The 27,359-nt window shown below is 45.4% G+C and overlaps 1 protein-coding gene across 5 annotated transcripts in view; it reads left to right on the forward strand.

The window, feature by feature from the left end:
* The window catches only part of CTNND2 (catenin delta 2), a 767,681-nt gene that overhangs the window by 682,119 nt on the left and 58,203 nt on the right, over nucleotides 1-27,359 (forward strand). For 4 of the 5 annotated variants that reach the window (XM_060191168.1, XM_060191172.1, XM_060191169.1 and 1 more), the window contains 2 exons: nucleotides 4,076-4,150; nucleotides 5,819-5,969. In XM_060191168.1, the coding sequence (XP_060047151.1) occupies nucleotides 4,076-4,150; nucleotides 5,819-5,969 (226 nt within the window). The remainder of the gene's footprint in view (nucleotides 1-4,075; nucleotides 4,151-5,818; nucleotides 5,970-27,359) is intronic. The other variant, XM_060191170.1, reaches the window with a different exon arrangement.

A 27,359-nucleotide genomic window follows, 5' to 3' on the forward strand; every position in this document is an offset into this window, starting at 1 on the left:
CTCTGTCTTCCCTTCCTCTCTCCATTTCTCTCTGTCCTATCCAACAACGATGACATCAATAATAACAATAATAAACAACAAGGGCAACAAGAAGGAAAATAAATAAGTATTTTTTAAAAATTCTGGCACTACATTTCTGCACTCCAACTTCAGCTAATAACAAAAACAAATGAAGGAATAATGCATTTATTCCAGACATTTCTAGTAAACCCAATCAAATGCAGTTATTTCCCTGTCCTCATTTACATCTACAAGCTTTTAGGGTTCCCTGCTCCCTGTAGGTGAGAATAGCCATGGGACATACAAGAGTCAGGGCAAATCCCTACAGTGGATGGGATTGGGTGTATCCATTTATTCGTCTGGAATCATCTCTCCCTCTTGTTCATTGCAAGCCTACTTGTCCTGCTGGCTTCTCAGCTGCGAAGTGATGAGCCCCATCTCCTCTACTGAGATTCCCTGAGACACAACCATATTCTCTTTTTAATCTATGCTGGGACTGTCCAGTGCCACCATCACTGTGAGACATCCTTACAGCCTCCTTAGTCCTTTTCCCTCTGACGATTTGCGCAGCCCACCAACTCAAGGCCACAGAAATGCTCTCGCCTTACCCAGTGCCCTTTGCTGCCCAGCAATCCATGGGTCATTCGTTCTCTGGGTCCCCCGAGGCCTCAGGGTGCAGCAGTCTTGTACAGCTGCTACTGTAGCTCAAAGACTCCTTAGAGGGCAGTTATCGCCTTCATCTTCAAGGGTCGGGGGGGGGGGGCAGCAGCAGCCCACCACACACAGAGGGGTTCATCTAGGGCACTGAGGTAGCAGCCGTCTCCCGTGTTTTCTCACCTCCTGCTTCCTCTCCAACTCGCATCCATTCCTCTCCCAACTCAGGGAGAGACTGTCTTGACTCCAAGCAGAGGGCAGATTCCATCCTCTCCACTCCCATGCTCTCTCAAGTGCACCCCATCTATATCTCTGTCCTTCACATTCACCTCTTCTATATCTCTGTCCTTCACATTCACCTCTTCCCACCCTGAACATTTGTTGCCTTGTTCTTTTATTCATCCAAAGAGCACCAGTAACGGCCCCATTGGGTTAGGCAATGCAACAGCTCTTACCGTTTGGAGTTATTGTCACATCATGGGCAAATAGGAACCACCTCTCTTGACAAGAACCAGGCAATTCTTACTGTAACTCCAATGATGTATGACTTACTGTATCTGCCAAATTTGGTAAGTTGTTCTCCAGATTAGACTGTGATATCCATTAGTTTCCTTAGCAATATAGGAAAGGTTTTTTTTAAATATTTATTTATTCCCTTTTGTTGTCCTTGTTGATTTATTGTTGTAGTTATTATTGATGTCATTGTTGTTGGATAGGACAGAGAGAAATGGAGAGAGGAGGGGAAGACAGAGGGGGGAGAGAAAGATAGACACCTGCAGACCTGCTTCAGTCGCCTTCAAGCAACTCCCCTGCAGGTGGGAAGCTGGGGGCTCGAACCGGGATCCTTACGCCAGTCCTTGAGCTTTGCACCAAGTGCACTTAACCTGCTGCGCTACCACCTGACTCCCAAGGAAGGTCTTAATGAGTCTAGAGGAATGCCAAGTGTGTTCTTCGGAGACTGAAATAATAAATAACGTAATTATTAGACCAAGATTAATTATAAGACCAAGGCTGATTGGCAGACTTGTAAGGGGTTATACCAACTGTGAGTACAGGAACACATGAGCTGTTTTTTGTCTTAAAGATTTATTTCTTGGTAAGATGGAGAACCAGGGAATTACTCTGCTGCATGTGGTGTCAGCAATGGAGGCCTCATGCTTGCAAGCCCTGCACTCTACTGTTACACAGCCCTAGGGGACCCAGCAGGAGGAATGGTAGTTCAGCACCACAGCTCTGAGGCAAGGCTCCTGGGCTCACATCCCAGCTGAGCATCTGCAGTTACTGGACCTTGACTTTCCTCCCTTATCAAAATGGGATTAGTAAGGAGTCACAGGAGTTGATTCCTCCTCTTGTTGATAGAAGGACAGTGTGAGTTCATACAGGCAAGGACGTGAGAACAGTGGCTGGCATTTGGTTTGAATAGTAGGTTGGTTTTGGTGAGATCAGTTTGAGAGCACATAGCTCCCCCAGGGTCTTCCCTGGGAAAGGATGTATCCATTGAAGTCATTTTGTTGTACTCTTTCTCTCTTTCTTTTTTTTTCTTTCTCTCTCTCCATCTTATTTATTTTTTTCCATCACTCCCATCTGTGTCACCTTCCTCACCCCCATTGATAACCATTTTAACTGCTGAACTTGTGCTGTATCTTCTCACTATACCAAATATCCTTCTTCCTCCTCCCCTTCCTCTTCTTCCCTCTCTTTTTCTCTTCCACTTCTTCCCCTTCCTCCTCTTCCTCTTCCTTCTCCTCTTTCCTTTCCTCTGAATCATTGAGCGTTCTCCCTGCAGTTCTTGGAATGTTCTTCTGGGAGGCATTCTGGCCCTGGCTTATCTGTCCCTTCCCTCTGCACTGCAGGAAGCTCTCATTCCATCTGCAAAAGCTGTTGAGTCCCAGAGAGCTCCCCCTCCACTGCCATGACTCTTGGCGCACTTTTACCTCTTCTCACTCATCTCCCTTTATGGGGGCGGCGCTGCACGAGCTTCCCGTGTGTCTCTGGGTGCACCTGGGCAGCATTCCTCATTCACTAGATCCGTTTGTCTACACTATGCCTTTCTCCCTTGTGACCTCGGTGCTGGTGTCGGGAGTTTCAGACCATCTGCCCCAGGCCTGGTCCACTGCTCCTTCAGAAAGCATCACCATCAGCACCTTTTGATTGAAATGTAGATGATTTACTCAGAGTTCTCACCTGCTGAACCCAGGCTGGGAACTCTCCATGCACGTGCAAACAACTACAAGTTTCGGTGTCAATGTTGCAGTTTTGTGATCGGTTATCCTTGTTCACATAGAGAAAGCATGTTCCAGCTGGCCGTTTCGTCAGACCCCAAAGCTCTAGACGAAACTCATACGCACCTTGAAGTACACACAGCCATTCTCGTTGCCTTCAAATCAGTCTCAAAACAAGGTCAAATGATTCAGGGGCCAGGCGGTGGTGCACCAGGCTAGGCGCACACACTACAAAGTCAATGGTTCATTTTCCAAATGCCAGATTAACTTTGCATCTTTCCATGGGAGAAATAGAACAGACTTCTAAGAAGGAAAAAAAAAAAAAAAAGCAATGTCACACCCTTCCTTTCTCGGCTCATCTCAGATGTGATCAGGCTTTCCTCTGTCTGCTGGAAATGCAGAGAAGAGGGTGAGACAGTGTCTGGGACTGAGCAGAAATGAGGTGGTAGCAGAGGAGGAAGCCTTGACAGCCTCGTGAAGAGCAGCGACTTCTGGTACAGGACTAGAGTTAGGGGCACGGGATGGTTATGGCTGATGACTCAGCATCTTACAGCTAGGTGCCCTGATCTGTAAAGTAAGAAATGTTAATGTGCACAGAGCGCTCCCAGAAGGCTCTGGAAAGGTTCAGCTTTGTGATTCAACTGCATTGTGCATGTCCATGTAACAGTCAGTATGCATTGACCCTACAAACTCGATTTCTTTCCTCTCCCTTTCCTAAGCTCCCCCGCTGAATGTCAGGGGGGGAATCCAACTGTGAAGGGGCTGCATTGCTATCAGTGTTGAGTCTTCCCGGGATGTGCCCTGTAGACACCCACAGGGAGCGGAGGAGATAAAAGGAAGGGAAGTCCTGCTTTAGCATGAGAATATGCAGATCAGATTCCAGTGTACACATGAAGGGGGTTGTGTACTATCTTCAGAAAACATTTAAGCTTCTCAAGGCACCTTCCTCCTTGAGAAGCAGTAGCCTCTGCAGACGTGCCAGCTCCAATCAGCCCCAAATAGCTCGCGAGCACCCAGAGTTGATTCAGTGAGTCCTGCCAAGCTCCCCCACGCCCCGAGGCTTCCCAGAGTGTGGACAGGACAGCCCCCAACCCCCGCAGAAGGAGACAGTGATGATAACTGATGTGCATGTGCCTTCTCTTGTACGCCGGACGGACGGGATGAAGCCGTGTGTCTTTTCAATCTCGTATTTCGTGCAGGGCTGGGCTGAGGATGTGGCAGGCATGGCGGATGCCTTACGTTCACTGCCAGAGGGGGCTCCCTGCCTGCCACAGGTGAGAGCCAGCTCTGGGCGTCCGCCCCGACGGGGGAGGGAGGGCCAATGGGGTGGCGGAGGGGAGGGTGGGGACCTGGTGGATGCCAGATCCCCTTTCACCCATGTCATGATCTCACATGGTCAATGACTGACAGTCATGTTTATGAAACAGATGCAGCCCTTCTGCACGTCTTTCTCTGGAATAGCAGACAGGTACTTAACGCAGACTATGCCAATGCCAGAAAGTTCTGGGCTCGCCAGGATCTCAATGGCTTCACCTCCTCAAAGGACAGGCAAGCTCCTATAACATTCACTACTGGGGTCCATGAAGGCAGCAGCTGCGACCACAAAATCAAACAACAACAACAACAAATCAATGGAGTGAGTTGTTTGAGGAGTTGGGACATTGACTAGCGGCCCTGGGTGTAACACATTTTGTCCTCAAGTGTTTAATCATCTGTTTATTAGTGAGAGAGCGTTGATCTGGCATATGCATTGCCAGGGATCGAACTCGACCCCATGCCTTCAAATTAGCACTTGATCCACTGTGCCACTTCTAGGGCCAAAAATCTCAGTGGTTTTGGTTAATATTGTTGTTATTGTTAACAATTTGCACTCCTGATCTTCAGTGCCATGTGCACTTCTCCCCTCCACCGTGTGATGATGATGGATTCGGCCTTGATGATCTAGAAAAGGACTTATCCCAGACATGTTGGCAACTCACTTCTAAGCCTCTGTCTCTGTTCCAAGGTTTCATTTCTCTTTCTGTAAGTTACTTATGTGGGGCCGGGAGATAGCTCACTCTGAGGCCCTGGGTTAGAGCCCTGGTGCACCATGGAAAGCACTGGGAGAGCCCCATAGTTGGAGGAGTGGTGCTGTGGTACCTCTCTTCTCCCCATCTCTCTGCAGTTAAAAAATGGCACGGGTGTGCCGGGTGGTAGTGCAACGGGTTAAGCACACATGGCGGGAAGTACAAGGACCGGCGTAAGGATTCCGGTTTGAGCCCCGGCTCCCCACCTGCAGAGGAGTCGCTTCACAGGCGGTGAAGCAGGTCTGCAGGTGTCTGTCTTTCTCTCCCCCTCTCTGTCTTCTCCTCTTCTCTCCATTTCTCTCTGCCCTGTCCAACAACAGCAATGACAACAATAATAGCAATAGCAACAGGAATTGAAAACATGGCTTTAGGAGCCATGGCAGGCACCAAGCTCCAAGATCCAGTGATAACCCTGGAGGCAAAAAAAAAAAAAAAAAATGGCATGGGAGTCACTCAACTATGTCCCAAGCTAGTATGAGGCTCAGTGACATTAAAAAAAAAAAAGTGGTTGGTTGCACTCAATTCTGCATCCTTTTCCCCCCAGGACTTCATCTTCCTCCTTAATGCCAACAACCAGCTCTTCCCCACACCAGACCTCTGCTCCTTTCAACAGAGAACCCATCACCTTACGTGGTTTGCCAACTCAGATTATCAAAAGCACATTGGTTCCAGAGAAAGAAGGTGCAGAGATTAGCCGTGAGAAATGTGGGAGATAAAATTTATATAGTTCAACTGTGTGGACACTAACATATTCAGCCCATCCTACAGCTAGGCCACGAGCATCTGGCCTCTCTGGCTCCTGTAAGCAGCAAGCTGTTGGCCCCAGGCTGCCCCACCTGCGCCACAGCTAACGGCCATCCCCTCCTGTCTCCTCAGTGGTCCATCTACATCCGAGCGGCCGTACGCAAGGAGAAAGGCCTGCCCATCCTGGTGGAGCTCCTGCGAATAGACAACGACCGAGTGGTGTGTGCGGTGGCCACGGCGCTGCGGAACATGGCCCTGGATGTGAGGAACAAGGAGCTGATTGGTATGTGCCTTCGCCTCTTCCTTCCTCAGCATCTGCTTTGAAATGAAAATGTTGCCTGTTGTTGGCTGGTGCATGAGGTTGGGGGACAAGGCCGGTGAGGAACCCAGGTGCAGGTTAGGCAGACCCTGTGCCCGGCTTCCAGAACGTCTTTCTCAAATCACTTCCTGGTCTCCATCCACAGCACCAATTTTATTTTATTTATTTATTTTATGAGATTAATGGTTTACATTGAACAGTAAATATAGCTGTTGGCACATTTGTAAAATGTCTCTGTTTTCTGCAACACACTCTCATCCCCAGCCTAGGTCCTCCATCATGCACCAGGGCCTGGTTAATGTTGAATCGTTGACAGTAAATGTAGTTGTTGGTACATGTGTAAAATGTCTGTTTTTTGCAAAACACTCTCAGCCCCAGCCTAGGTCCTCCTCCACCATCAGGTTCCAGGACCTGAAAGCCAGCCCCCACCCCGGAGTCCTTTACTTTATGTAATACCCAAACCCAGTCCAGTCATGCACCAGGACCTGATTTCATGATTTCACTGCTCCTGGATCACTTTGTGGGCGAAAAAGAGAGAGAGAGAGAGAGAGAGAGAGAGAGAGAGAGAGATTAACACCAGAGTTTCCCTAGGCACCATAGCACAGACTGTGGAGTCAGGGCTTGAGCTAGGCCGCACCCTTGGCAAGATGTCCACCCTGCCCCGTGAGCGTCTTCTCTGGCCCAGCAGTAGCAGTCCCAAAGCAGACCATTTCCGGGGCTTTTGCTAGCACCGCAACATTGTACAGCCATCACCTAGATCAAGTCCTGGAGCAGCAGCCCCTACAGCAGACCTCATCTCTGTCAACTAGATGGCACCACCGAAACCCCTTCTCTCAGCCCCTCCATTTTTTCTGTTTCTGTGCATGTCCTTGTTCTGAGGATGGCCAGCCAGGGAACCAGGTGATACGTAAGCTCTAGTTTCTGGTTCCTTTGACCTAGCTCAAGGGGCTGTAGTGTCCAGTGAGAGCTCCGTGCCAACATAGAAAAGCTATGGTCTATACACACAAAAGAATCCTACTCAGCCATGAAGAATGATGAAGTCACTTTCTTCACCTCCTTTTGGATGGAGCTTGAAGGAATCCTGTGACGTGAGATCAGCCGGAAAGAGAAGGATGAAGATGGGATGATCTCAGTCATGGACAGAAGTGGGGAAATAAGAACAGAAGGGGAAACACAAAGCAGAATGTGGACTGGGTTTGGTGTATTGCACCAAAGTGAAGGACCCTGGGCTAGGGTCGGGGTGCAGAGGCTTCAGGACCTGGTTCCCGATGGTGGAGCAGGACCTGGAATGGAGGGAGGGTGTTTTTTCAGAAAACTGGGGAATTTTACACATAAACCAACAACTGTATTTACTTTAAATCATTACCCACCCATTAAAGAAAAAAGAAAGGAAAGGAAAGAAAGAAAGAAATCTTGGGGGAGGAAGCATCAGGGCTTTGGAGGATTATCTGGGGAGTTGGGGAATCTCAAGTAAAGCCATAGCCTCTGCAGATAGCTATTGGGAGAGGGGCTGGGGGTGGTCAAGCCCCATCAGAGACCTTGTGTACTTGCTACAGACTGAGAGGGTGTCCAGGCCCCAGCAGATTGCTTCTTGGAGTACTAGCAGATGACAAGCACCTAGCTGAGAGACACACACGCCTCTCCCCACATACCATCATCCCGTGGAAGGCGTGATTCCCGAAGGTTCTTAGGTCAGGGCAGCATGCATTTCAGCAGGCCTGACTGCAGGTGACGATATCAGTGGATGCGAGGCTCTAGGACGTGGACCACCCTTCATGCCAAAGGCTCGTGTTCGGCCCCAACCTCTGGGGTGAAAGCAGGTGGGTACAACAAAGCGGCGAACTCACATCCTGGGGCCGTCGGGACACCGGAAGTGAGTCCAGATCTTACACATGTGCATCTTTTTTTAAATTTTATTTTATGATTTTTATTTGTTGGATAGAGATAGCCAGATATCAGGGGAGAATGGGGAGATAGGAAGAAAGACAGAGAGACACCTGCAGCCCTGCTTCACCACTCGCAAAGCTTTCCTTCCCCCTGCAGGTGGGGACCAGGGGCTTGAGTAGCCATGTCCTGTGCACTGTAACATGTGCACTCAACTACCTGGCCCCTAACACATGCATTTTCCCCAGACAGCAGGGATTGTCTCTGCTCTCCAAACCCCTAAGTGTGGCTCGCCAAGCCCTTGGTGATACCTCCGGTCCTCCTGCTACTTCACAAGCCCGTCACACTCACCAGGAGAAGCCTCAGAGCTGCAGGGCCCTGGGACTTATTTTTTCACCGGGAAACTGGACATCCAGTCTGTGTCAGATCAATGCAACTGTTTGCTCTGCTCCACAGGCACTGTGAGGAGGCGGGCAGGCACTCAGCTCACTGTGGGTATATGTGGTCCACTTGGGTTGTATTTCAATGTTGTTTGCAGCGTCTGTATATCTGAACAAAGCCGTTTGCTCCAAAGGTCAAGGTTTCCTCTTCGTCTCCATGTGTCCTTTCCATTATGTGGTGGTTTCAGCCAGGGCAGCGCTGGGGCTTCCAGTAAAATGTAATCCCTCCTCTATAACACAGAGGGAAAATCAATAGCTAATCAGTCTGCTGCCCAGACTGAACCAAGTACTATGTGCTTGTGTGTTTTATTTCTCGAGGTGGATTAAAATATAACAAAATGGACAAGTATTGATTGGTTTCCTAGCTCCTGGGCATCTCTTCTTTCTTGGAAGCCGGGATGGAGTACTGTCTCATGGGGAGGAGAATTTGGAGCTCTGTAATGTCTCTGTTGATGACATCTTTACTATCAGATGCCATCAGACAGGAAGGGAAGCCAATCCTTTAATAACTGAGGTGAGACTCTCTTTAGCCATGAGCTGTGTGTTGAAAGGAAGTCTGTAAGATCTTTGAACTAAGAACAACAACAACAAATATTGGACTTTTTCTCTGGTCTCTCATCTCTCACTCAAACTTTGGGTGATGTCCTCTGCTTTTGTGATATTGAAGAGAGTCTGAATTCTGCCAGTTCTTAATAACAGCTTTGTTGCAGTTCTTACGTCTTTGTCTGTTTACTGTCTCCACTCAGCATCTAGTAGGCATCACAGATGCAGCATCCCTGTATCTAAATGTTTTAAAGATGTGTTTATGAGGCAGGGGAGACAGCATAATGATTCTGCAAAAGATTTTCATACCTGAGGCTCTTTGAGGTCCCAGGTTCAATCCCCAGCACCACCATAAGCTATAGCTCATTTTCATAAGTAAATAAATCTTGAAAAGAGAAACAGGAGGCCAGGTGGTGGGTCACCTGATAGAGCGCACACATCACAGTGTGCACAGACCAGGGTTCGAGCTCCCAGTTCCTACCTGTGAGGGGAAGGAAGCTTCATAAACAGTGAAACAGGCATCTCTCTTTCCCTATCTTCCTCTTCCCTCTCAGTTTCTCCCTTTCTCTATCCAAAATAAAATTAAAGGTTTAAAGTAAACCATTCACTTCTTCAAAAACGTCAAGTACCTAGTAATATGATTTTTTAAAAAAGTGAGTAGGATCTATATGCTGAATCACACAGCGTGATACTGAGAAAAAAACAATTGAACAAAGCCCCGATTAGCTGACTCATGAATCGCACGGGCTGTGTCCTGTCAAGAACACGTCTTGAGGAAGTCTGAAGACATTGCCGAGAGTGAACCAGTTCCTGAGGGACCCTCTGAGCCAGGTGGTGTCCACAGCACCCTGGAAACGAAGGCACAAATGACAAATGAGCCGCTCCCTCCCTTGTGCACAGGGCACCAACCAAATTCATCTCACCACAGGAAGCGGTTACATTCTGTGTGGGCCTGGGTCTTTGCCAAAGGCCACTGACAGAGCCCCCGACCCCTGCAGTTGGCATCAGTAGAGCTAACAGAGCGCCCTTCTTCCTTCCCTGGGTGATGACCAGCTGCCACACTGTATGGCAGAAGAGCAAGTGGGCTGCTGGAGGCACCTCCACAACTCCCCTGCTCCCGCGTCCCCCTAGTAAGGAGCAGGGCCGCAACCTGCTTCCTGAGCCTGGACCTTCCCCAGCCATCTGAGAGGCCTTTGGGTGCTGCCCTGTGCTCTGTTATCACTAGGTCGGCCGAGCGTCTGCATTTGGACTGAGGTTCAGAATCCTTTCCTTCTCCTCTTTCCTTTCCTCCTCCTCCTCCTCCTCCACCTTCTCTGCCTCCTTCACTTCCGTTAAGTGCAACGCTGGGGGCCGAGAGCTGCTGCACCAAGTTGAGGGCATGCAGCACCATGTGCTAAAACCATGAGCCCCGGCTCCCCACCTGCAGGCAGGAAGCTTCAGAAGGCGGTGAAGCAGGTCTACAGGTGTCTGTCTCTCCTTCTTCCTCTCTGTTTCTCTCTCAAGTTCTCTCTATTCCATCCAGTAAAATAGAAATAATTTTTTAAAAGGCTGGCACCAAACCCCAGTGCTAAAACCCTGGTGATAAACAAACAAATAAAATGCTCATACATATGATACCACTGCCCTAGCCAATTTTTATCTGTGGGGCAGAGAGAGAGAAAGAGAGAAAGAGAGGGAGAGGGAGAGGGAGAGGGAGAGGGAGAGGGAGAGAAGGAGAGGGAGACGGAGAGAGAGAAGGAGAGGGAGAGGGAGACGGAGAGAGAGAGAAGGAGAGGGAGAGGGAGGGAGAGAGGAGAGCTCTCAGAGCATCGTTCCACCTTTCAGGGACCCCATGTCCATCCATGGGGTGTCCATAGTTCTCCCATGTGGTGGTTCTGGGACACATGCACACACACACACACACACACACAAATGGCCTTCCCAGGTAAACTCTCCCAGCGTGAGGAAGCCTCCTGTGATGATACCTTTTCCGTCCTTTCTTCTTCTTCTAGCGTTTGCCCTTCTTTCGTAGCCAGTCAACAGCGTCAGGTTGAGCCTGATGTAAAGTTTCGAGACCTCCTTTGAATCTGTCCTTTCCGTTTGCGTGACATTTTGCCCATTGGCAGGGTTTTACCAGAACACACCCTCCTCATTCCATTCCAATCCTAAAGGGGGCAGCAGACAGACTTCAGGAGGGGCCATTTCCTAGGGGGGAGCCTGCTGCCTCCCAGACACAGCCCCCGGGAAACCGGAAGTCTGCGGTGGACCTCAGGACAAACATCTCATGCTTTGCCTAGCCAGCGAAGCCATGCACCAAGTGAGAACACACTGCTTCCTGGGAGGGAGTCACTGGTCAGGCCATTGCTACCCCACCGGCACCACCACCCTCCCCACATGGGTGTTTTGAGGTGATCCTTTCTCTTCATCCTTCCCTTCTGAGTTTTTCTTCCCTTCCCAGAGTCTCCTTTAAATATTTAGATGGAAGATTGCTATCTGCATTCTCCAAAGACCCGCTCTAGCCTGTGATTACTGGCTATACTTAAAAGAGTAGCGAGCTTTAATAAATAAATGAAAATCTTCATAAATAAATCAACAAAAAGGTTTTGTCTTCGAGTAAAACATGAATAAGGAGTTGAGGAAAAGGCAGTGCTGGTGGTAGGATGAGAATCACTCCCTTGTCACATCTTTACTTGGTGAGAAAGGTATTTTCCCTTGGGCAAACTAGAGACAAGAAGGCCTTCATTGTACTCATACTAGACTGGATTTTGTGGGACCTTCAAGTCTCTCTCTCTCTCCCTCTCCTTTCTTTATTAGGGTTTCCAGTACAGCTCTTAACACTGGGCGCAGTTTCTCCCTTCCCTATGATATGTAATGTAGGCCATTAAGTTCCCTTAGTGTAAGACCTTCAAGCTCCAGCTAAGAGGAGACAAAGCAGAGGACTTCATTACTCTTTTTTTCTTTTCTTTTTTAAAAGATTTGTTTTATTTATTTATTTATTTATTTTATTTGTTTATGAGAAAGATAGGAGGAGAGAGAGAAAGAACCAGACATTACTCTGGTACATGTGCTGCCGGGGATTGAACTCAGGACCTCATGCTTGCGAGTCCAATGCTTTATCCACTGCACCACCTCCCAGACCACAGACTTCATTACTCTTAGCAGCTGGATAAGCATCCCAGTCTGTACGAATCCCACAAATTTTCTTTTTCTACTTAGTTTTTTATATTGTATTAGTAACTTAATCTTGATCTGCAAAATTATAATAGGGGTATAATTCCACTCCTTGCCACCACCAGAGTCCTGTGTCCCCATTCCCTCCGTTGGAAGCTACAGTAGTTCTCCTAAGGTCACAGATATGGATTGACTATGATTTCTATAATTATCTGTCTTTATATGTCTTTGCCCATTTTCCCCCCATGGTCTCATCCCCTCTTCCTTTCTAAGTCACACTTAACACCTACAACTACCTTCAAATGTCCTTCCTTTTTTTCTTCTCCTCTCTCAGGGTCCTGGTGGAGTTGGAGTTCAGAGCTCTCTGGTCATCTCCCAATATTTCTCCCCCTGTGAGAGCATGGATCAAAATTGTTTTGGGGGTTCAGAAGGTGGGAGTTCTGGCTTCTCTAATTGCTTCTCTGCTGGACATGGACGTTGGCCAATGCATGCCTCCCTGTGTTGCTCCCCAGGAAGCACTCCTTATTCCAGGGGCACACTGCATGCACTTAAGTGCCTCCTGAGAACTCAGGCTTCCTCCTGTGCTCCAATTCTCACACCTAGGATTGAAACCCATCCTGCTCCCCACCCTCTGGAGATTCTTTGCAGATATGGAGATGGATATCAGGGGGCCCAAGAAAGATACACAGCAGGGTGAGTGGTGGTGTACCCAGGAGAGCACATATGCTACCATACACTTGGATCAAGGTTCGAGCCCCCGGTACCCACCTGTAGGGGGAAACTTCATGAGGGATGAAGCAATCCTACAGGTGTCTCTTTTTCTCTCTCTTCCTCCTGCCTTCTCAACTCCTCTCTGTCTCAAGGAGAAAATGAAGGGAGGAAAGAAGAAAGAAAGAGAAGGGGGGAAAGGAAGGTAAAGAGAATAGGGGCAGGGCAGGGAAGGAAGAGGTCCCAGGAGTATTGGATTCCTTGTGCAGGCACTAAGCTCCAGTAATAAGCTTGGTGGTAATTAAATAAAATCACACCTCATCTCATGGCCATCAGTGTAAATAAACGTGTTCATTGTTGGCTCACTCCTGCTGTTGCGTTGCATGTGACCAGATGGGACAGAGATCTCCCACTTGTCCCCACGCAGCCTGCAGACATCTTCTGCGCTGAGTCGCTGTGTCTCTGGAGTCTCAGGTATCCCCCCTAACTTTGTTCTGTCTAGGTATTCTTTTAGTGCTAAACCCGATAGTTCCAGAAAAAAAAAAAAAAAAACTTTGGAGAAGAACTTGCATGAGAAATGCAATGGCAGTCCTCAGATGCCCCCAAATCTGGAGAAATTTAACAACCTGGGACTTTCAGAGGATGTTGTTCAATGGTTTCCAACAACACGCTGAATGGCATCTCACCTGGCCCAAAGATTTAATCCCGTGGAATGAGATTGCTGTTTTCATTGTCTAACACTAAATGTAGTAGATTAGAAAACTTGTTTAAAAATTTTAAAATGAGTTATTTTTTTGTCATTTGAATTATATTTTGTCTGATTTATTAGACTTGGACTTGAGTTGTAGAGAGGCCAAGAACAATAGGAATTGGGGTGTGTTTTTACTTTGTTTCAAAAGGGGGATTTTGGTGCCTGGAGATAGCTCAGGAAGTAGAGCACACATATGACCATGCTTGAGTCCCTGAGTTCCATTCCTGGCACCATGTGGCAGCACCTTGGGCAACACCAGTGGACCCCAGCATGGTAGAATGGTGGTGTGGTGTCTCTGTTCCTCTCTGTCCATCTTCTCTCCCTCCCCCCCTCCCCCCACTCCAGAATAATTGCTGAGGCTCCGTGCCTGCACTACAAATCTACTGCTCCTGTGGCTATTTTTTGTATATATTTTTTTTGATAGAACAGAGAGAAAATGAGAGAGGAGGGGAAGACAGAGAGAAAGAAAGAAAGATAGACACCTGAAGACCTGCTTCACTGCTTGTGAAGTGATCCTCCTGCAGGTGGAGACCTGGGAGCTTGAACCGGGATCCTTAGGCCAGTCCTTTTGCTTTGTACCATGTATACTTAACCTGATGTATACTTGCACCACCGCCTGGCTCCCTCTTTCTCCTTTTATCCTGTAAGTCTCCCCTTTCCCTGCCCAGGTGAACAGTATTAACACATTGGACCTGGGAGTACACTTGGTATTGCATGAGTACCCCACTTCATAATGAGTGCATAAAATTATGCTGCACCAACAATAACCCCCCCCCCCCGCTCGGGCATGCAAGTCCTGTGCTCCAACATGCTGGGCTATGTACCCAGCCTCGTGACTCTTCTTACATGTCGGCACATAAGGTGTCTGAGAGCCGACCCACAAGCCTCTCTCATCACCACGTAATCATGGAGCCCCAAGTATGGGAATCAGCAGGTGACTGAACAAAACTTTGTTTTAATTTCTTATTAGTGATTTAATAGTGTTTTGCAAAATTACAAGATAACAGGGGCACAATTTCACACCAGAGTTTTATGTCTCCATTCCCTCCATTGGAAACTGCAATAGTTCTTCCAAGGTCACAGACATGGATTGAATATTATTTCTATAAAGACCTATCTGTCTGCCTCCCTGTCTTTCATTCTATGTATCTATTTATCTGTCTGTCTGTCTGTCTATCTAACTTTTGACCATTTTGTCTATGGTCCTGCCTTCTCTTCCATTATAAGTCACACCTACACCTATTGCTACTTCTGAGCGTGCTTCCTTTTCTTCCTCGTCTCTCTCTGGGTCCCGATGGAATTGGGTTTCAGAGTCCTCTGGTCATCTTCCTCTAACATTTCTCCCCTTCTGGAAGAATGGACCAAAATTCTTTATGGGGTGCAGAAAGTGGGAGTTCTGGCTTCTGTAATTGTTTCTCCACTGGGCATGGGCTGGTGGATCCATCCCCCCAGCCTGACTCTGTCTTTCCCTAGTGGGGTCGGGCTCTGAAGAGAGGGGTTCAGGAACACACTGATGAGGTCCTCTACTCTATTTCAATTCCACTTGTACAAACTCGGTGAAAACAAGATGTTCTTGCTCTCTAGGACCCCCTGTGCCCTGTCCTGTCCCTCAACACTGTGATCTCCTCTCTGGACAGACAGGTCAGGATCTGACAGTATTTCCCAAGGAGACATTCCCTAGGCTTGGCTTTTGGCCACCATCTTGGCATATGTTCATGTTTGGGAAGAAGTAAGTTACATTAATATTTAATATTTGTACATTTTAACATTTTTAAAATTATTGGTACTATGCTCAAAAGGGAAAAAAATCATCTGCTTTGTTGAGGTATGATTAACAAAACAATTGTGTCTATTTGTAATGAGATTTTAAGATATATAATAAGATTATTTAAAATATCAATACATTGGGAAATGACTACTCTAATCAAGTGAGTATATAATTTCACATTTTTAACTTCATAAAAAAAGAAAGAAAAAAATCTGTGGTGTTTGTATGAGGTGAATTTTAAATATAAATATATCCTCTCAGTAGGGCTGCGCTCCTCAGTCTCTGATTCTCATCTTGTTCCAGCCTTTCACATATTTGTATAAGTTGGTTCTTTTCTTTCTTCCTGTTTTATTTTATTTATAAAAAGGAAATATTAACAAAACCATAGGATAGAGGAGTATAACTCCACACAATTCCCACCACCAGAACTTTGCGTGCCATCCCCTCCCTTGATAGCTTTCCTATTTACCACCCATCACCAGAAACACTTGGGTTTAGCATTAGACAGACTATAACCCACATAGTCAACGACTGCCACCTCTCCAGATTCAAAGGAGGTCTCAAAACTTTACATCAGGCTCAGCCTGACGCTGTTGACTGGCTACGGAAGAAGGGCAAACTCTAGAAGAAGAAGCATTAGTTCATGTTCTGTTGGGGAGCTTCAGTACAAACCCAAGTTGAGAACTACTACGAAATGCAAACAGACTGCCACTCTACTCCTGGGAAATTGTCTTCCTCCAATTTTGAAATCTCTCAGAATGACGACATCGTCAACTTTAGCCTTCCTCTCTGAGAGACATTCCATTTCCTTGACTGGAACAGACACAAAAACTTTCCCCAGAAAGTACTAAGATCTGAAATTCCTCCTTGCATAATTTTAGGCTGTGGATAATTGCTTTTGAGATGATTAAGTTCAAATATCACTCCCAGTAGCGGTACTGATCACTAGTGTCAAAGCAAAGAATAAACTGTTGCCAATGTGTGTACACAGTAAGAATAACAAGTAGATCATGTCCCCTTGATTTGGCTTGACCTCTGGGAACACATGGCTGGATAAAGGTGGTATGAGTCTCTTCAGTTTGGTGAAGGATTCTGACTTTACCTTTCCACTAGACAAAGCCTATTGTATTTCAAGACTAATTGAATCAAGAGAAAGTGTGTAAAGAGCCTGTTGGAAATAACAAGCATGGGGTTGAATAGTAGCATAGCTACTAAAGCAAATACTTCTGTGTGAGGACCCAGGTTCAAGATCCTGGTACCCATTTCCTGCAGGGAAGCTTCAACAGCAGTGGACCAGTGCTGCTTCTCTCTCTCTCTCTCTCCCCCCATCCCTTCTACCATGGTGAAAGAAAATGGAATGGTGGAGCAGTGCAGACACCAAGCCCCAACAATAACGCTGGTAGAATAAAGAAAGAGAGCAAGCCAAAAAAGATCAAGTTAAGTGTAACTCAACCAGTGGAGGTTGAGTTGGAGCTGGAAATGGGTCAGTTCTCTTGGGGACAATCTTTTATGCCTTCCTCCCCACCCATGACATTTGAGTTGTTCACCATTGGAAAGACCCCAGGTGTCTGCCATATTAGATGAACAGCCTAGACATGCCACTCTTATCCCTAGAACCATCTCTCCTCACCTCAGTCTCTTCTCATCTTGAACATGAAGTCCTGATCTTTCCAGAGGCAGCAGGTGTTCCTTTATGCACTTGATTAGACCCATAGCTCCTTTCAGAGTGTGTTCTGGCTTTTGTGTGGGTTAAGGAAGAAAAAACTTTCCCTCGGGGTCCCAGTGATTAAGATAAAGAGAAGAAAAAGATGTAGAAAATAAATAAAAGAATATTTTGAGTTTCAGTTCTACCTGTCAGCTATCCTCTAGAAGCTGACTTTTCTTCAGCTAAAGTTACCTATCACTTCCCAAACAGACTAATCCATGCTGCCACCTTATACCTTATGCCTGAATGATTTTCTACCTGAGTTCTCTTTGATGCGCAGAAGGGATTCCAGGCAGTGCTTTCAGTTGCTCCGGGATGTGTTGTGACAGCATTTTCCAGCTGCTCCTCTGTCTCACCGCCTCCACACTCACCGACTCATGGTGTGTGCTATGTGTGGAGTGTCTCTTGTTGGGTGGTGAAGGGGTGAATCTATTGCTGGGAGAAGCTTCCAGGTTCCTTGAGAGGTCAAGCCTTTGCTTTTGTCTTTGGGGAGAGTGCTAACCTATCAAACCAAGGAGTGACACAGTTGACAGGCTGAAGGAGTCATTCTTTTGACTTTATCTCTTTACTTGGAGGAAGGAAAGGATTAACATGGGAATGGACATACCAGATTTCACTTTAGGTCATCCCATGGAAACTAGAGCGAGACCACCATTTTTCTTCTCCTTAGCATTCTAATGTCATTGTCATCTAGTGTTGCCCTGGCCTTTCTTGGGTCCTGTTGCTGTAGGGAAATTGTGAGGATGTGGTAGAGCTTGGCAGGACTTGACCTGAGAGATAGGCATCCATCCTGTCAGTCTCTCTCTCTACTGAGAGGTCGAGTGAGGAGAGACACAAGACCCCCCCAAGGTTTGCCTCCTCTTATCAGACTCCCTACCTCACAAAGCATCCTGCATTTTTCTGCCTCCAGGAGCCCGGCATTCCTTAAAACATTAAGCCAGCTCCCTCTGCTCCACTCTGCATTCCTTGATACTATGGCCCGCCCTTTTATTATCTACATATCAATCTTCTGCTTTGTCTAACAAATGACTTAAGGCCTCCACCCTATTCCCCCACTCATTCTGCTCATTTAACATATTCTTTTTCTACCCTCAAGACCGCAGTGTATTATTAATCCTACCAGTTAAACCCCTAGCAACAGTTGCTAAGGAAGTTCCTACCATTCCCAGCCCTCTTTCACCTTTCTCCACCCCTTTCCTAACCATATATGGTATTGTCAAGCCGCTTTCATTTCTGACTTGTCTCTTCCGTTTTCCGGCCTGGAGAAGTGCTCAGGCAGACCGGGAGGCAGATGCCGGCCATTGCGGTTTGGCTTAACCAGGTGTGCTAACACCTGACTTGGGTGCTCGAAGGAATAAAGATTTGAATAGCCTCACCACCACAAGCTTGGTTCCTGGGTCATATCTTTCTCCCTCTCTCTCTTTATCTCTCTCTCTCTCTAGCCGGACACTGTTGCTTACTCAGCTTGATCATCTTAATCATCTCCTTGAAGGAAGTTTGGCTACATGTGACCTGGAGGAGGTCCTTCTGGGCTGGTGGGTAAAATCAGTGACTCACAGACTCATGGACAGAAGTGTGGAGAGCTGGGTCCTACTATTGGTGTTTGCTTAGGAACTTCCTAAAAGACATTTAGGGAGTGAATACCATTATTATTATTATTATTATTATTATTTTATTTTTTATTTAAATTCTTGGCAGTGGTGTGGCGATTTACAATGATGTCAATTCCTGGCTGAGGAGATAGCTCAACTGATAGAACACAAGATTCACATGCAAAGACTCCCAAAACAAACCCTGACAATATGTGCACCAAAGGAATGATTTGGTCTGTCTTTTTCACTCTTCTGCCCCTGTAACACTACCCTTCCACATTTCTCGAGAATTTTATCCTTACTGGCTACTTTATGATGTTAATTTTTTGATGATTCTTTCTGTGAAGAAAGTATATACAAATTAAATTTTATTTCACTATGATTTATTGTATTAGACATGTTAAAAATTGCCTTATGGATTAAGTTATTACTATAGCTATTAGGAGGGTGTAATTGATCAAAGCAATGTATTGTACATCTTGACTCAGGTTTTTAAATCAGAAAATAAAAGTGTGTTGGGAAATACATTTCCTAGATAGATAAGCCCTTTTATCTCAATCAATCCCAATATTCAGATGCAGATATTGCTTACTGGTTGAGCAGACAAGATTCAGTATCTGTTCTATCCTCATGTGTTCTTGTTCTTATAGATTGAAATGTGAGAAACAGCGCTGTCTTATGTAATGCGAACTTGTTTCTTTATAGCAAATTCAGCTAATTCTTTGAACTTGGGGGTTGGAGTCCAAATCTCATTGAGGACCCCCCCATCGCAACTTAATTTCAGGAGTTAGGCATTGGCATATCCACTAGGATGCACCCAGTAGTGTGCAAGGACCTGGGTTCAAGCCCCAGATCCCCACCTCTAGAGGGGAAGGGGCAGAGAGCATCACAAATGGTGAAGCAGTGTTGCCAGTGTCTCTCTCCCTCTCAATTTCTCTGTCTCTAAAGTAAATAAAAACATATTTTTTAAAAAGAAGTATTTTTATTATCCTTATCTATTTATTGGAGACAGCCAGGAATCAAGAGCAGAAGGGGTGATAGAGACACCTGCAACACTGCTTCACCACTCACAAAGCTTTCCTCCTGAGAGTGGGGGGCATTGTGACATGTGCATTCAACCAGGTGTGCCACTGCCTGGCCCCCAAAAAGAATTAATTTTTATGTATCTATCAAAAATGACCAGTCAGTTCGGTTCTCCTCCTTCAGTGTTATACGGGATAAAAAAAAAAAATTCACAAGTTGGTTAAAAGAAAACTGAGAAATTTTACACATGTACCAACAACTGTATTTACTATTGACAGAAACCAATAATCCCCCCAATTAAAAAAATCATAAAGAAAAGAAAAAGTGAACTACCAGCCATTTGATTGAGTTCCTCTCAAAAGCCTGATGAGAACACTTGACATACCCTTGGCTTACACGCAGAGAACATCTATTGTTCTAGGTGGGAGAAAATTGACTTGGAATTGACACGGTGAGAGGAGGAGGTAACGTAGTGAGAACCCAGAGTGTATCTGAGGATGTGAAAATGGACCCCTTGCAAACTCCAAGCCTGTGTCCACCTGGAAAGTCTTCTTGTAATCCTAGGCCATGAAGGACCTAGCTCAGGGTAGACACTGGTGAACTTGAGCTGTGACCTTCACACTGGTTTCTCCCAGCCAGGGGAGGCTGAGCTTATTGGATGAGTTAACTGTGTCTCTAAAAGCCGTCCTCATGTGATCCATTTTCAAGCTATGGCTCTCCAGAGGGAGCTCACCGCACCGAAGAGTGCTGCCAAATGCAGGGTGGGAGGTGCCTGGCAAGATTTAAGAATTACCCTGGAAGCTAATTAAGACTACAGCAGGAATTCCATGCGAGATCATCATTCCTTATCTGCATATAAAGTGTCATTATGAGGACAATTTGTGGTGTGCTTAAAATGTCCTGGGGACTAATTAAATAGAAGGAAGTCCGGCTTCCAAAGTGGAAATCCCAAAATTCAACCCCAACACCACAACAGTCTACTCTGACTGTTTAATCCAGTGGTGGAGGGATGTAGTGAGAACTAGCCTGCTATGCTGGGGCTGGGGAACACTATGCTCTGCCCATCAACTCCCAAGACATGGGATTTATTTATCTCCTCATTCATAGGATAGTCATTTTTTGAGTGCCTACAACACACCCATGGTGACAGAACATCAAAGTCTCCTGTGGCTTGTAGCTTACTTGTCTTCTTGACAAATCCCAAAGGAAGCCACACTTTCCTTCTGTTTTGGGTGTGAGTGGTGTTGTCTGAGGGATCGGAGATTGACAAGGCAAGCAGAACCATAGACAGTGTGCCCAGGAGATTCCTCTGCCAGGTGATGGCATCTGAGTGAAACCTAGGTAGTAGAAAACAGCCTGGCGGCAAGCCATCTGAACAAAAAAAAAAAGCATCCTGGGAAAAAGAGCAGAGAGAGAAGAAGGCCTGATGGAGGAGGGTACTTGGCATACGGGGGCAGCAGTGAAGGGTAGCCCTGAGGAACTTGTGACAGATGAGTGGCTAAGAATGCTGTTAAGAATGATGAAGTCATCTCTTTCTCCTTATCTTGAATGGAGCCTGTAGTTAGTGAGATAAACCAAAAAGAGAAGGGTGAATGCTCGATGATCTCACTCATAGACAGAACTTATGGAACAAGAAGAGAAAAAGAAAATACAAGATAAAACTCAGACTGGGCTTGGTGGATTGCCCAAAAGAAAAGGACTCTGGAGAAAGAGGGCAGAAAGGATGGTGGTGGTGGGCCGGGGGGTCTTGAGATCCTCGCATATTAGTGTGGAAAAGAACCCGAGCTGGAAATGAGAGTGTTTTGCAGATACCTGTCATGAGAGATTGTTGGGGCCAGGCGGTGGCATACCCAGTTAAGCGCAAATAGAACGAAATGTAAGTACCCTCACAAGAATCAAACCATCACTCCCCACCTGCAGGTTATACATTTCACAAGCAGTGAAGCAGGTCTGCATGTGTCTGTTCTTCTCTCTCCTTCTCTATCTCCCCCTCTATTCAATAAAATGGGAAGAAAAACAATGGCCACTGGGCACAGTGAGTTCATAGTGCCAGCACTAAGCCCCAGAGATAACCCGGGAGGCAAAAGGAGAAGAAGGAGGAGAAGGAGGAGGAGGAGAAGAAGAAGAAGAAGGAGAAGGAGAAGGAGAAGAAGGCTAAAGCAATTGTACCCATGTGTCAACAACTGTGCTATAAAATATTAACCTACCAAGAACGTGATTTAAAAAATGTTATTGGTGGTTAGTGAGGGATAACTGAAAGCCTAGGTGAAGAAGCCAAAGGTTCTGTCAAGGAAGAGCCTGGCAGAGTTTATGTTATTTGAAGTTCTCTCTTGACTCAGTTTGGAAACTAGACTAACTGAGCAAAGGTCAACAGAAATTTGATTCTAAGAGTCTGAAAAGGACACCTCTCAGTGTTGGCCCATAGTCAAGGAGGTGGGGAAGTATTTTGAAGATGGACCCAGCAGGACTTGCTGATGGACAGAGTGCAAAAACGCTGAAATAGGTAAAGAATGAAGGCCATAGCATCAAGAACCTGCTTTGAGGCTAGGGAGTTGAGCATGTGTCTATTAGACTTGGGAGGGGTGAATGTGCTCAGCAGGAAGCTGAAAATACTGCTTTGAAGCTCAGGATGTCCTCAGATATTAGTGGGAATATCATTCGTGAGGAAGAAAAAAGCAAGATATTTTAAGGCATGACATGGGCCAATTGCTTTAATTCTCTAAGTACAGAAACAGCTCCAGGGAACCTAATCTTAACACAATCCATAGCCACAGATAAAGCAGCATTTCTTGGCTCATTAACCAAAGAGAGGTTTCTCTCTTTTTTTCTTTTTTTCTCTTTTTTATTTATACAAAGGAAACACTAAGAAACCCATAGGATAGGAGGGGTACAACTCCACACAATTCCCACCACAAGAATTCCGTATCTCATCCCCTTCCTTGATAGCTTTCCTATTCTTTATCCCTCTGGGAGCGTGGACCCAGGGTCATTGTGGGATGCAGAAGGTGGAAGGTCTGGCTTCTGTAATTGCTTCCCCACTGAACATGGTTGTTGACAGGTCGATCCATACTCCCAGCCTTTAGATAATATTGGAAAACACATCTAAGTTTATATATATGGTGTATTTTCTTTCCCTTTTCCTTATTTCCTGCTCAGCTCTGTCTTGTGGTGATGTTGGGGATTGAACCTGGGACCTCAGAGCCTTAGGCCTAGGGGTCTTTTGCAGAACCATTATGCTCTCTCCAAGCCCCATCTAAGTTTTTCTTAGTTAAGTAGAATCCTTTGTGTTCATTTTGTTTTTGTAAATAATTTTTTAACTGGGGAGATGAATGGTTTACAATAAACAAACACAGTTATTGGTTCTGAAAAACACTCTCACCCAGTGGTGATTCCTCCGCCATCAGGCACCAGGACCTGACAGCCAGCCCCCCACCCCCCACTCCCCACTTAGAGTTCTTTACTTTGGTGCAAGACACCAAATCCAGTCCAAGTTCTTCTTTGGGTTTCTGCTTCTGTTCTTATTTCTCAACTTCTGTCCATGAGTGAGATCATTCCATGTTCATTCTTCTCTTTCTGGCTGATCTCACTTCACAGGATTCCCTCAATCTCCATCCAAGATAAGTTGAAGAAGGTGGCTTCATCGTTCTGAATACCTGAGTAGTATTCTTTCCTTCCCCCTCTCTTTCTTGAAATTCATTTTACTAATTTGAAACCTTAAGTGCTTAGATTAAAGGGATATATACTCAGAACTGAAGTCTATGCAGTAAAAAGCTCAAGACATTCAATCTATTTTCCCCTCTCACACTGATTAAATGGTGATTTATAAGATTTATAAGTTAGTAGGAGTATATTTTAACACCATTCCCATCACCAAAGCTTTGTGTCACTACACCCACTCCCCTGCAGTGGAGATTAAAGTCTGCCTTCTCCCCCCAGAGTTTTTTACTTTCATGCAATACTTCAAACTTGGCCACCTTCTGCTTTGAGTTTCCCTTTCTGTTCTTCTTTCTCGACTTCTGGTTATGAGTGGGATCATCCCATACTCATCTTTCTCTTTCTGACTTATCTCACTTAAGATAATTCCTTCTAGCCTCTCCAACATGGATCAGTTTGGAAGAGCTTTAAAAGTAGAGGTATTAACTTTCATTTGTGAAGCCATCTGATCCTGGACTTCGATTTTTGGAAAGGTTCTTAATAACTGTTTCAATTTCTTTCTCTGTAATTGGTCCATTTAGGTTCTGAAGTTCTTCCTGGTTCAGTTTTGGAAGGGTCTATGTTTCTAGGAATTCTTCCAGTTCTTCCAAGCTCTCTAGCTTGGCAGCATATAGTTATTTGTAGAAGCTTCACATGATACTTCGGATTTCTGTGGTGTCTGTTGTGCTATCTCCCCTATCATTTACAATCCTATTTATTTGAGTCTTATTCACCCCCCCTTTTTTTTTTTAGTGAGCCTGGCTAAGGGCTTTTCAATTTTGTTTATTTTTTCAAGGAACCAACATTTGGCTTCATTGATCTTATTGATCTTTTTGTATGGTTCTCCAAACAGTGAGCTGTTCAGGCTGGACAGCTGAGGCATCACGCTTGCTGATCCTACCCAGCAAATGATAACAGGGGTAAAAGTAGAGAGAGGCTGGTTCCCGGAGACCCATGAGCTGTCTAGACTCTCATCCACTGTTTGAGCTTCTTGTGGGATGTTATTTGTTTGACTTTTATTTCCAAAGACTTGTTATCCTGAAAGGCCATATTTCCCTGCTTAGAAGGCTCATCTGCCAAGTAATTTCTGCGTGTGAGTAGTCATCTCTTTCATTGCTTCTGGGGATTGATGAAGCTTTGTGAGTAGCACAGAATACCTAGGCATTCTGTCTTCTTCACTTTTCCATGGGGCAGAAATTCTTTGAGAGGCTCTTTATGTAAAATGCCAAGTTATTTATCCATGAACTACATTGTAATGAAAATGAATGGGAAGGCTTCTTGGCTGGCACATGTATCAGCGCGGTAGGGCTAGCTTCCTCCCCTTGACAGTTCTCCTACAAATGCTCTGGTAGTGAACTTATCTTCCACTTTTCAGCTGTGTTCAGTGCTTGGCAGGGGACTTAGTCAAACATTTAGAAGAAAGAATAGCCTGAAGTGAGGCAAATGCTTCCAGGAGACATGAATCTAATTGATAGAAAACCATTAGAGACATGGTGTAGTCAACCTCACCTTACTCTGCAGGAAGAAATAAAAATAAAAAGAAGTATCATGCTTCTTTCTTCGTTTTCAATCCTAGGGAAGACTGAACAAAATTACAATTCTCCTTCCATACTTCTATAGAAAGATAGGAACAGATATAAGTATATAGATGTGGATATTGGGAACAGAATGTAATACTCTCTCACACACAAACTGAATATGTTTTTATTTTTTGAATTTTAGGTAGTGAATGTAAATAACATATATATTGTCAGAAAAAGTCAACATATTTTCCAGTGCAGAAAAAAAAAAGTGCCGTGACTCTCCCAACAACTACTATGCATGCCTCCAGAGTTGTTTTTTTTAATTTTTATTTGTAAAAAGGAAACACTGACGAAACCATAGGATAAGAGGGGTACAACACCACACAATTCCCACCCCCAGAACTCTGTATTATATCCCCTTCCTTGATAGCTTTCCTATTCTTTAACCCTCTGGGAGTATTGGGCCCAGGATCATTGTAGGGTACAGAAGATGGAAGGTCTGGCTTCTGTAATTGCTTCCTCGCTGAAAAATGGTTGTTGACAGGTCGATCCATACTCCCAGCCTGTCTCTTTTCCCCTAGTGGGGAAGGGGTCTGGGGAAGCAGGGCTCCAGGACACATGGTGGGGTTGTCTGCCCAGGGAGGTCCAGTTAGCAACATGGTATCATATGGAACCTGGTGGCAAAAAAAGAGTTAACATATAAAGCCAGGCAGATTGTTGACTAGTCATGAACCTAAAGGCTGGAATAGTGTAGATGAAGATTTGGGGTCTCCGTTTTGAAGATAGCTAATAGGCCTATTTTAGTTATATTCCAAAGGGCCCATGACTATACTAGTTTTTTTCCTGAGCCTGACATCTGATATGCAGGTGGACCCAAGTTATTGTCTGGGGAGATGATGTCATGGCTGAAAAAGGGCTAGAAAGCTGGATATGAGAAGAGAGTAGCTCCCAAATATGGGAAAAATACATAGATATTGTTGACTATAGACTCCATCGATTTGATCTGGGACCCATACTCAGTTTAGGAGCCTATGTAACCTCTGAATCCCTGTAGATCTGAGCTCACATTCTGTGGTCAAGAGTAGGAACATTCCAAGTTGCACCAGTTTCAGGACCCATCTTCTTCAGGTGGTAGATAGGTGTATTCTTCAGGTGTATTTTATCCAGCCTCGCTTCGGAGGATGGGAATATTCTCTATCGTTGTTGATCTACATCGAGGACAAGGTCTTATGGGGGTCCACAAAGGCATCTATTATGTTGTTCCTGCTGGAGATAACCAGTGACAATGGAGAGAGGGGTCTATTTGAGGTCTAGGCCCATCATGTGTGTTTGGGAATCTCAGGACTCCCCAACTAGGGCCTCAGCAGATAGGGTGGCCTGATAGTGACTCAAGAGTCGTCATTAAAGTATGCCAGTCTCTTGCCCTTATTCAGCTTTTGCAGTCTTTACTTTGATAAGGTTAGCTTTGGAGTGACTGAGGGAAGTGTAATAGGAAGTAGGTAAGGAGGGTGTCTAGGTCTAAGTAGACACTATTTCACTAGGAACTTTATGGTGTCTTTTTAGGTCTTTGTACTTGCTTGCTTCATATATTGACTCATTGCAGACTATTGTGCACTTTTGCTTTCAGGTATGTAGATTTTGCCCTAATTTATGGATACATGTGAACATCTGCTCTATTTCATGGGACCTGGACTATATCTAGGTTTTGCCTCCAGAGTTTTTATAGACAATATGGGTTTCCCCCCAAGCTGTTTCTTGGAGATTCCTGGGACTCGTGTAAAATGGAAACGTTGTGGTGGTTCTAAATTCACATTTCCAGCATATTTTTCACATTTGTTTGTGCATGCCTGAAACCCCGCTATGGTGTGTCTGTGATCCCCATGGCCACCTCTGACTACTCAGTGTCATCCTGGAAACATCTTACTTCCTCTCGTGCCCTGGCTGGCTGCTCTACCAAGAAGGCCAAGTCTGGCTGTGACAGTTCAGGATGTGAGCAGGTTTTAGTCTTTTAGACTTGTGGTGGTTTTTTGTTTGTTTGTTTTTGGTCTTGCACCAGCTTTTATATCTACTTTCTGTCTTTTTAGTTTCTTTCCTCAGGCCTTATCTTCTTTTCAATGCCTTGTAAATAGTCTGCAGAATTATAATCGTTAACCCTGTTTAATATATCAATCATACACTCACCAAAGTTTTAAAGTCAGAAAATGTAAGTCCTGGAAGTTTCCATTTTACATGCACAGTGGAAATGTATAGCAGACACACAGAGAATCTGTATATGTGTGCAAATGCTGGCCAGCCCATAAGAACTGCCCAGTGTGACTAATTAATAAAGAAACAGACAATCTAATAGAGCTTGAGATGCTTTACAGTTCATAGGAGGAATGTTTGCATTAGCTAGGGGACTTAGAGAAATATCTAAAACACAGACCAATTTTATGAAAACAATTTGTCAGTGTCCTTGGGTTCTAAAGGTCTTTCTCTTAAAACCAAAATTCTTTTTTTTTTTGCCTCTAGGGTTATTTCTGGGGCTCATGCCTATGCTACTAATCCATTGCTCCTAGAGGCTATTTTTTCCCC

Source organism: Erinaceus europaeus, chromosome 5 (assembly GCF_950295315.1).
Source record: "Erinaceus europaeus chromosome 5, mEriEur2.1, whole genome shotgun sequence".
NCBI classification, from domain to species: domain Eukaryota; kingdom Metazoa; phylum Chordata; class Mammalia; order Eulipotyphla; family Erinaceidae; genus Erinaceus; species Erinaceus europaeus.